At 40.5% G+C, this 11513-nt stretch overlaps 1 protein-coding gene across 1 annotated transcript; it reads left to right on the top strand.

The window, feature by feature from the left end:
* Positions 1 to 281: 281 nt before the first annotated feature.
* On the top strand, positions 282 to 1253 carry LOC121432330 (olfactory receptor 10H2-like). The gene has a single exon (XM_041630180.1). The coding sequence runs from the start codon at positions 282 to 284 to the stop codon at positions 1251 to 1253; it is 972 nt and encodes a 323-aa protein (XP_041486114.1).
* The last annotated feature ends 10260 nt before the right edge of the window (positions 1254 to 11513 follow it).

Genomic DNA, 11513 nt, shown 5'->3' with positions numbered 1-11513 from the left:
CTACACTGATCACTTAAGATGTTATTTAAACCTCAACACATTATTTATTTTGTTTTACAAGGTCTTGTTATGTAGCCCAGGTTACCCTTGAACTTAATGAGTTTACTGCCTCTACTTTCCAAGTTCTGAAAGTATAGTCACGTACAATGAGTAACATATCCTCTTAACTGATCACTTGAATGGGTATACTACTTTCTCCAGGAAACCTGTCCTGACAGCGCTCGGGGATAACATGCTTCTAAACATGTGTTTTAATTCCTGCTCTATCAGGTGCAACCAAGATGCTAGGATCAAACTACACCACAGTGTCTGAATTCATCTTCATTGGCTTCTCCAACTTCCCACAGCAGCTCATGCCTGTCTTCTTTGTGGTGATCCTACTAATGTACCTGTTCACACTGCTGGGCAATCTGCTCATCATGGCCACCATCTGGAGTGAACGGAGTCTCCACACGCCCATGTACCTCTTTTTGTGTATTCTCTCCATCTCTGAGATCCTCTATACCTTGTCCTTCATCCCACGCATGCTGGTTGACTTGCTTTCCACCCATAATTCCATCACCTTCCTGGCCTGTGCCAACCAGATGTTCTTCGCCTTTATGTTTGGCTTCACCCACTCTTTGCTGCTCACAATCATGGGCTATGACCGCTATGTGGCAATCTGTCACCCACTGCGCTACAATGTGCTCATGAGCCCCCGGGGCTGTGCCTGCTTGGTGGCTGGGTCCTGGGCTGGAGGCTCAGCTATTGGGCTGATAGTGACAACCTCCGTTTTCCACCTCCCCTTCTGTGGACCCAATCAGATTCAACATTTCTTATGTCATGTGCCCCCTATGTTAAAGCTGGCCTGTGGAAGTAATGTGCCAGTTGTAGCTCTGGGTGTAGGTGTGGTATGCATCACATACCTCCTGGGATGCTTTCTTCTCATCCTCCTCTCCTATGGCTTCATTGTGGCAGCCATCCTGAAGATAGCATCAGCAGAGGGTCGGCACAAAGCCTTCTCCACCTGTGCATCCCACCTCACGGTGGTGATTGTGCACTATGGCTTTGCCTCTGTCATCTACCTCAAGCCCAAAGGCCCCCACTCTGAGGAAGGTGATACTCTCATGGCCACCACCTACACGGTCCTCACCCCTTTCCTCAGCCCCATCATCTTCAGTCTCAGGAACAAGGAGCTAAAGAATGCCATGAAGAAGACCTTCCTCAGGAAATTATGTTCCTCAAAAGAGTGGTCTGTACGGAATAATTGGTAGGTGTGGATCATCACTTTACCCATGCCCAGTAAAAGTATAGAGCTTCTCTTTGGTTTATGAGTTCTCATTAAGTGTTTACTGGGATGTAAAATGTCTGTTGGGATATAGTTCATATACTATGTAGTTTACTCATCAGAGTGCACATTTCACCTGTTTTAGTATGTTTGGAACTAGGCAACCATCAACACAATTAGTTTGAGGAAGATGTTCATTACTTAAAAAGAAAACCAGGATGGAGAGATGGCCCAGTGGTAACAAAGTTGAGTTCCCACTGTCAAATGACCCACAGCTGCCTGGTACTCCAGATTCTTGTGGCCTCCCTAGGCACTGGCATATATTCATATAGACACACATGCATATATAGAAATATAAATAAAAATAAAATAAATATTTTAAAAGAAAGACAATTATACTGTTAACAGTTGTTCCTCAGTTCTTTTTCTATGTGTATGTTTATTTGTTTTGTTGTGCACATATTTGTGTGTGGATGTACACACACATTCACGAGTGCCTGTGAGAGACATGGGTAAAATGGTATCTAACCCAGCATGGTAGTGCACACCTTTAATCCCAGCACTGGGGAGGCAGAGGCAGATGAACTCTGTGAGTTCAAGGCCAACCTGGTCTACAAAGCGAGTTCCATGACAGCCAGAGCGGTTACACAGAGAAACCCTGTCTTGAAGCCCCTCCCCACCAAAGAGCCCAAACCCAAACCCAAAACAAAACAAAACAAAAAAAACTGGATCTCTATCTCAATCTGACTTCACCTTAAACAACAACAGCAACAAAAAAAAATTGTTATTGTTTTTGAGACAGAATCTTTCTGTTATGTTCCTTGTTGTCCTGGAACCCACTCTGTAGACCAGGCTGGTCTCAAATTCATAGAGATCCATCTGCCTCTGCATCCCAAGTGCTGTGATTAAAAACGTGCGCCACCATGCCTAGCTTAAACCAAAATTTTAATTTAAATTTTTGTGTGTGTGCCCATCTATAAACCGTGGGACAAGTTATGCGAAACTACTCTCTCCTCTTACTTTTTGGGTTCTAGGGATCCCAAAAAGTAAGGTCATTAGGTCATTAGGCTTAGAAGACCTTTCTATTACTTGCTCAGACTTTTTTTTTGCCACTTTCATTTTATTTTTAGAGATGGGAATGGCTCTTTTGTGGAGTGTAGAGATTATCTAATGAACTAGGCTCTCTGTTGGTCTCCTGAGGTCTGTAGGCCTCTGCCCATCCACAGCACTAGGGTAACAACAGAGTATCAATGCACCCAGTTCTCTACCCATCCACAGCTCTAGGGTAACAACAGAATATCAATGCACCCAGTTCTCTGCCCACCCACAGCACTAGGGTAACAACAGAGTATCAATGCACCCAGTTCTCTACCCATCCACAGCACTAGGGTAACAACAGAATATCAATGCACCCAGTTCTCTGCCCACCCACAGCTCTAGGGTAACAACAGAGTATCAATGCACCCAGTTTTTTTATTTTTTATTTATTTATTTTTTTTACATAAGTGCTTGTACAATAAGGACTTTACTGGCTGGTTCATTTCTCAAGATCCCCATTTTTTTCCCTCCATTTTCTGTTTCTTGAAACTCCCTCATCTTCCAGTTGTGCATACCAACAACCCACTCTCTATACAAATTTCTTAGGTATTTCTTCACACATGAGAGGCCATAAGAGGAATCAGTCTTTCCCACCTACTTATTCCCCATAATACTATTTCAAGGTTCTCCTTGGTCAGTTCTTTTTCCGTGTTGCATTGCTATAGTATATTTTAATCGTCCATTAACGATTGATGAGCATTTCAGCATTTCTAATTGTTGCTGATTTGGTTAATGTTGCTGTATGTGGCCATATGCAAGTTTGGTTTTTTTGTTGTTTTTGTTTTTTCAGAATGCTTTTCTTTTTCTTGAAGTTGGATTGTGTCAAACTCTATGTCTAATGGTTTAGGAACTCCCAGATTATTTCCAGTGTCTGCACCACTCTACATTTATACCAGCAAAGGCAGGGGCTTTGGTTGCTCCAGGTTGCTGGTGGGGGTAGGTACACGGGCAGGGCAGGTAGCCTGTCAGTTTTTGTAACTGTGGCTGCAAGAGGAGGTTGAGAACTTGGAGGATGTGTGTAGCCTGATCTACCAAACAGCAGTCAATCTCTCTCCCCCTCCCTCCTCTTTTCCTCACTCTCCCTCCCCTCCTATCTCCCCACCTAATGTGAGGTAAGAGTCTGTCACAATGATTTTTTTTTCCTCCACTGTGGGCTCAGAATCCAAAAACCAAAGACTATGAATTGAAACCTTTGGAACCAATCAATAATTAATGTCTCCTCCTTTTAATTTGTTCTGCTGGGAATTTTGTCACAGTTAGCACCCTGCCCTTTGTGGACAAAGCAGAATTTCCCTTAAATCTTAACAGGCCTTTGTAACCCTGTGGGGTACCCAGATAACAAGATGCAAACTCAACACTCTTTCAGTTGGCTGAGAACAAAGCAGTCCATTAACTGAATAGTATCAACAGACCACTTCTACTTCTTTTTATTTCCTTTTGGGAACATGCCTTTAATTCCAGCAGGCAGAGGCAGAGGAATATCTGTGAGTTTAAGGCCTGGTATACATATGGAATTCCAGGCCAGTTAGAACTACACATTAAGACACACATACAAACACACACACACACACGCACAGGCACACACATGTGCGATCTTTCTCCCCTTCTTGGTGCCATGCAATAGGCACAAGCAGGTTGACAACAGGCATTTCATATAGACTATTTATTAACTTATTAAGTTTGCTGCCTCACACTGTTGTGTTTGTCCTTTCCCACAGAAACCTTAGAGAAGAGATGCCTTCCTTTGTCTGGTGGGACTGAAGTCTCTTTGAAAGCTTGCTGTGCCTGTCATCAACCTTAATATAGCCCAAGGATAACTATCTATCATTTATGTATCTACTATCTATTATCTATCTATGTATCTATTTATCAATATGTCATCTATGTATGTATCTATCATCTACTTATTTATGTATCTATCATCTACTTATGTATTATCTATCATCTATCTATCTATCTATCTTTTAGAGATGGAAAAGCAAGGAAAGAGGCCTGGAACAAGATAAATAGGCATGTCCTACCTCTAACTCCCCAACCCCTTCTCCCAACTGTGACATAACCTACTTCCTTCAGCCATCCCCACCTCTTAAGGTTTCCAGAACCTCCCTGAACATCAGGCTTCATTTCATGAGCTTTTCTAGGAAGGATACTTTATATCCACATCTTTCTTTAGAAAGAAAAATGGAAGGAGACATACTTCATTGAGTATTTTTTGGCAACTTTGCATTGTGTCTGAGACACTGGTTAAGTGGTTACAGCCTCCATCAACTACCAAGGTCTCTCTGGTCTACTGGAATCCACATGGCTTGATCTATAAGGTCACGGTGCCTGGATCCTCACATTTTTCTTGGGAAAAGTCATTAACCAATAACTAATGGAAAAAAGTCATTAACCAAAGCTGGGGAGGACCTGTATCCCATCTTTCTTTCTTGCCTCTAGTTGAAACAACTGTGAGGTATGACCTTCAGGGTTTAAGGAGTCCTGGACCGCCCAGGCCAAAGTTCTTGTCTAAATATTGTTAGATGGGGACTGATAGAATCTCAGGGAAGACAGCATCTGCAGAAGCACAATTGTTTCTTTAATCAGAACAACCAAAGGAAATCAGTATTTCTGCCAGAGTAGGGACTGTGCCCAAGAAGTGGGCACTTTGAAGTTTTATAGAATGGGATGGAAGATTTCACCTGCAGATCAGCTCCCCTGCTGTCTCAAAGTGGTGATATCAGCAGGGGGTCATTAGTTGATCACCTTACCAGAAGCTGTTCTATTAGAAGCCAAGTTTCCTGTTCTGAATTTCTCAGTCCACCTGAGGTGTCAAGGATCTTGCCTAATATGACCCTTTGTTTTTCCTCTGCTACAGTTTGAATCTGAACCATTTCCTATAGGCCCTTCCATGCTTTGAATGGTTGACCCCCTGCTAGTGGTTTTATTTTAGAAGGTTCCAGAAACGTTGAGAGGCAGGACCTAGCTGAAAGAAGTAGGTCACTGAGGGTATGCTATCTCTACCTTCTTTCTATGCTACCTATGCTGTTTTCTACTTCCCAGTGCATACATGACATGGCCAGCCTCTTCCACACACTCCTTCCATCACGAACTAAGCTGGTCTGCCATTCCCTCCTTACATTATTCTTGCAACCACAGGGCAAGGTCTCCTAGTACCACCTTCTCTCTTATTCTCTCCTCATTGCTTTTCTCTTCTTCTCTTCCCTTTACTTTTGTTTTCACCTCTCCTTTATTCTTTTCTCCTCTCCCATCTCTGATTTTTCTGCTGAGATTGGGTCTCATTATTTGAGACAGATATCAAACTTTCATTGCTGCCCATTTTAGCCACCAAAGTTCCAGGATTATAGGAATATACCATCAAATTGTCTCCTTTATTTATTGTTCTCCATCACTTCACTACCAAGTTTGTTTCCTGGGAATACATCTTAATGAACCTTCACCTCAGGTCAGTCTTGACTCATAAGGACCATGGGGACTCATAGTTAGAACACTTTGTTTATTTATCCCAGAAATTTCTCCTGTTGTACATGGATGTTTCTTTCCTGTCCACCAGTTCCCAAATAACTGACAGGGAGACTTAATTAATTACAAATGTTCAGCCAAGAGCTCAGACTTATTACTAGCTAACTCTTACATTTTAAATTAACCCATATTTCTACATGTCTGGGTACCTTTTTTCAGAACAGCACACTCATCCTGCTTCTGTCTGTGTCCCCTCAATACTCCTCTGACTCCACCCTTCTTCCCACCATTCTCTGGTTCTTCCTCAACCTTATCCTGTCCAGGAATTTGCCCATCAGCTTCTTTATTAAACCAATCACAGTGACATTCACACAGTGTAAAGGAATACTCCAGGAGATCAGAAGTACTAAGATTGTCTTCAAAGTGACATTCAATCTTTGTAAAGTCTTAGGAGAGTTCAGATTTCCTGGTCAATCATTATGTTATTTTTTCAAATGAAAGAATTAATCTTATGAAACTAAATGCTTGGAAGTCTGTTTTGCTGCCTGAATCTTTTTAGTTTTCTCTCTGTATGTCTATCTGTCTCTCACTCAATCCCTCTCCCATTTTTCTCCCTTCCCTCTGTCTGTCTCTCTCCCTCACTCTCATTTTTGGAAGAACTGGGTCTTGTCCATACTAGGAAAGCCATCTCTATTTGAGATACATCCCCAATTCTTATGCTGATTCTTGATCATCCTCCCTCACTGCATTATGTTAGTCATTTATTTCTGAATATATTCTTCATCAGGTACCAGCCTCGACAAAAATACCTCTTGCCAGGGTAGAGTCTTGGGGATTTAGAAATATAGTAAAGAACATGAAGACATGAATGAAAATAGTAAATGTAGAAATATATAGGATAGTATTGGGAAGGAATTACAGTGAGTACTGAAATTCACCCACATTTAATTTCCAATTGCTTAAAATACCCCTCACCCCAAAAGGTAGGGGTAAGACAAAAAACTGCAAGGAAATGAACAGACCAGTTGAAGGTCGTGGGCTACAACCATAATTAAACATTCTGTTTCTAGAACAAAACAAGTCACACACACACACACACACACACACACACACACATCCTAGCCAAAAAACATTCTGTAGGCAAACCACTCCTTTGGTGGAATTCAAAGTTATCTCCAAAAAGGAACTGGACCCTTAGTTGGATCCTTAGACTTTTATTTGAGGTAGGAACAGATCTACTTCTCTATTCCTGGAATACAAGGTCTGGCTATTAGCTACACCTGTTGACCATAACCTTGAGAGAGCAGAACTCTGGTCTGCAGCTAGGTGGGATCTTTGTTTGAGGTAGAAGCACAGGAACCTTGAAGGAACTAGAGGTAAGTTCCAACTCTCTGATCTTTGGTCAACATAGAAATAGATTCATATTTTGGGGCCTCCACAATTCTTTCCATCAAGTATGCTATTAAATATTTTTTTACTGTAAAGTACACATTTTTCTTGCAGTACTGGCAATCAGAGTCCACATATTAGGAAAGTGTCCTGTGCCTAAGTGACACTTCTAGCCTGTACACATTTTGATTATTATTTGAAGTTTAAGATTTCTCTGTTTTGTAATTTTATTGTGCATTTTAATCAACAAATAGCTGCACAAATTTCTCAGGGGCTGTGTGATTTTTTTTAGTATGTATATACTTTGTATATAATCAAGTCAGGATAATAAATAAATCTCTGAATATTAGTATTGTTGACCATTTTCTCATGTGCCTGCTGTCTATTAGTATGTCTTTTTTTGAGAACTGTCAATTCTTTCACACATCTGAAAATTGAATTAGTTTTAGTTTTTAAAGATTTATTTTACATATTAATTTATCTGTTTTTATAATTTATTTATTTTTATGTGCATTGACATTTTGTCTGCATGTAAGTATGTATAAGGGTGTCAAGTGCTCTGGAACAGGAGTTAGAGGCACTTGTGAGCTGCCATGTGGGAATTGAACCTAGATCCAGTGCTCTTAACCACTGAGGCATCTATCCATCCCTGATTTATTTTGGTTTTACTTATGTGCGTGTGCATGTACATGTGCCTGTGTGTGTATGTAATGAGGAGTCTGTGAAATACATGTCATGGTGCACATGTGGAGTTCAGAGGACAGCTTTGTGGAGTTGGATCTATCCTGCTCCTTTACAAGGGTTCCGGACATCCAACTCAGGTCATTATGTCTGTGCGGCAACCACCTTTAACAAAGGATCCTTCTGACTCTCCAGTCCCCTCCCCCTTTTCTGAGACATATATCCCAGGCTGACCTCAAACTCACCCTGTATCCAAAAACCTTAGCATCAACTTGAACTTTTAATCCCCTACCTCTACCTACCAAGTGCAGGAATTACTGGTGTGCACAGACACACCCAGTTTATGTGGTATTGGGAATTGAACCCAGGGCTTTGTTCATGTTAGACCATCATGATCACCTTACCAATTGAAATATATCCCCAAACAAAACCAAAAATTGGCAATAAGGCACTTCCAAAATATAAAAAGACAACACATAGAATGTAAAGCAACATTTGAATATTACATATCTGATAACAGACTTGAAAGTCAGAAGTAGAAGTATTCTTGTATCTCAAGAACAAAAATACAAGCCAATTAAAATGGATAAAGCATCTCAATGGATATTTCTCTAAGAAGATACAAAAATGACCCATAGGCACATGATAAATTCATTAGGGAAATGCAAATCAAAACTACAAGATGGTACTGTTACATAGCCACAAGATATGGCTATAATCAAAAACAAAGGTCTGGCCACCATGAGTCATGCCTGTAATCACAACACTCAGGAGCCTGTGTCAAGAAGAATATCTTGACTTGGAAAACAGCCTGGACTACATAACAAGACCCTGTCTCATAAAAAAAAAGCAATAACAAGACTTGGAAAAGTTATGGAAAAAATTAAAGTCCTGCTAGAAGGAATAGAAAGTAGTGGAAACACTGTAGGAAACAGTCTGATCACTCCTAAAAAGCTAGAGTTTCCATTGATACAATAATTCCACTTCAAGATATATATCTGAATAAGAAGGAAGAGATGTGTGCATGATCATTAATAGCAGCATCAATCCAAAAGAGTAAAAAATTACAAATTCTAAACTATTCAATAATAAATAAATAAAATAAACAAGATGCAACACAATAGAACATGACTTAGCAATTAAAGGGAACAAAGTACAGCACAGGAGAGCCTTGATGATACTATGTTCAGGAAATAAGCAGAATGGGGAAACCCTAAATTCTCTTATGGCCCCACATTTGTGAAATGTCAAGGACAAACAAAGTTATAGAAAGAGAAGTTGGGTTCTTAATATACACAATTGACAGGTAAGGGAGTTAGGAAAAATAGAGAACCAAAAAAGGGGAGTCATGGGTGATGGATCTCTTAGTAAAGTGCTTATTATGCAAGTGTGCAGATCTAAGTTTCATACTGAGTGCCCATGTTAAAAACAAACAAACAAAATCCAAAATAAAACCAGTGTAATGGTGCTGCTTTTGTAACACCAGTGCTGTGGGTAGGCAGAGAAAGGTGGCTCTCTGGAACTTGCTGGCAGCCAGTCTCACTGAATTGATGAGCTCAAGAGTGAGAGACCCTGCTTCAAAATAAAAGGTGGCAGAGACTGGCAAGAATGTTTGGCAGAAAAAGGAACCTGCCAAGATTTATGACCTGCATATGCTCCTTGGAGTCCACAGGTGGGAGGAGAAAACAGACTCTCACAACTTGTACTCCAACTTTCATTCATATACATATGGTGGTGTGCTAATAGGGACATGATTGAACACAAAAATTAATTAAATGAATGCTTAAAAATTAAAGATGTGAGGGGGTCCCCACAGGTGTCATGGTAGGCAGGTAAAATGATCCAAGATGAGGGGAGAATGAAGACTCAGTTCAGCCGAGCATACTCTGTCAGGCTGGATTAAACTCCTAGAAAGTCTGACGCCTGGCAGTTTATTGCCAGTGTATTTAAACACAATAGCATTTGGGAAAATATCCAGGCAACGATCACATCTATTCTGTAAGCTTCCAGTTTGTACTATTAACAGTGTCCTTTGTCTTATAAAAGCTTTTCAATCTTATCAGGTATCCTTTATTAATTGTTGATTTTAGTGCCTATACTATTAGTGTTCTTTCTGTCCAGGAAGTCGTCTCCTGTGGCAATACGTCCAAAGTTATTCCCCACTTTCTCTTCCATCGGGTTGAGTGTAACTGGTTTATATGTTGAGGTCTTTGAACCACTTGAACTTGAGTTTTGTGCAGGGTGATAAATATGAATCTGTTTTCATCCTTCTACACATAGATACCCAGTTAGATCTGTGCCATTAATTGAAAATGCTCCTTTTTTCCCCTTGTGTATTTCTGACTTCTTTATCAAAAATCAGGTGTCCATAGATGTGTGAATTTTTGTCTGGGTCTTTGATTTGATTCCATTGATCGACACATCTCTTTTTATGCCAACATCATGCAGTTCTTTTATTACTATAGCCCTGTAGTACATCTTGAAATAAGGGCTGTCTGTATGTAGAAGAATGAAAATAGATCCATATTTATCACCTTGACATAAAACCAGGCAAAGGACACTGTCAATAGGACAAAATGAAAGCTTAAAAATGCAAAAAATATTTTCCTTAACACCACATTTGATGGAGGGTTAACATCCAAAATACATTTAAAAGCTCAAGAAACTAGACAACAACAAACCACTCTATTCACATACCCCATTTAAGTGCTCTGTAGCAAGAACTCTCAAAAGATCCAGAGCTGCCAGCATGAACTGTGAAGTTTTTGCTGCCAATGCTGAGTCAGGAAGCCTTCTCTTAAGAATCATTCCTCTGCTCGCCGTCAGCAAACAGAGCCTATCTGAAAATATGTGGCTACCAAAAAGCTCAAACTGATTCCCATTTTTGTGGGTCTAGAATCCTTTTCTACGCTTTCTTAGGATTTAAGAGAATGTATGTTGCCGAACATTGGGTTCGGTTATGTAAAAGGAGACTGCTTTTGTTTCCTGGCCACCTAGACCCAAAATAATCACAAAAAATATATTAATTATAACACAGTTTGACTAACAGCTCAGGCATATTCCTAGCTAGCTACTACATCTTAAGTTAACCCATTCTATTATGGGTTTGTTTCTTGGGTAGCTACATGGCATCTGCCTGACTCTGCCTGCATTCAGTTTAATTTTCCTGCCTAGCTATATTCTAACCTGCAATAGGTCAAAACAACTTCATTATTAACCAATGGTAATAAAACATATTCACAGCATAAAATGGGGAATCCCACATCACACACCTTTGAAGGAGCTCACTATGTCCCTGTCCTTTTGGGGTTGTGAGTTTAGTGGGATAGGGGACATTGCTGGATGAGTTATTCCCATGACAATGTGTTGAACACTACAGTGGAAGAAGAGGTGTCAGAGCCCCACAGGACATTCCTGAGTGCCAGGAGCAAGGGTTGCTCATGAGGTCATACTCTGCAAGGCAGAGTGTAACAGTACTGTAGCAGTTGACTCTGGGACTTTTGTGTCCTGGGGAAACAGAGGGCCACCTCCAGTACTTAACTGTAGGTCTTGCTTGCTAAATAGACTCTCAAGTTTAGGCTGGAAACTAAGCAGAAAAACCACCTGGGTAACCATC

This window comes from Microtus oregoni, unplaced genomic scaffold, assembly GCF_018167655.1.
Source record: "Microtus oregoni isolate MIOR12 unplaced genomic scaffold, Mior012 000034F_ref0000314, whole genome shotgun sequence".
Classification (NCBI taxonomy): Eukaryota; Metazoa; Chordata; class Mammalia; order Rodentia; family Cricetidae; genus Microtus; species Microtus oregoni.
Note: the sequence above shows the minus strand (reverse complement) of the source record. Positions and strands in the feature narration are given on the sequence as shown.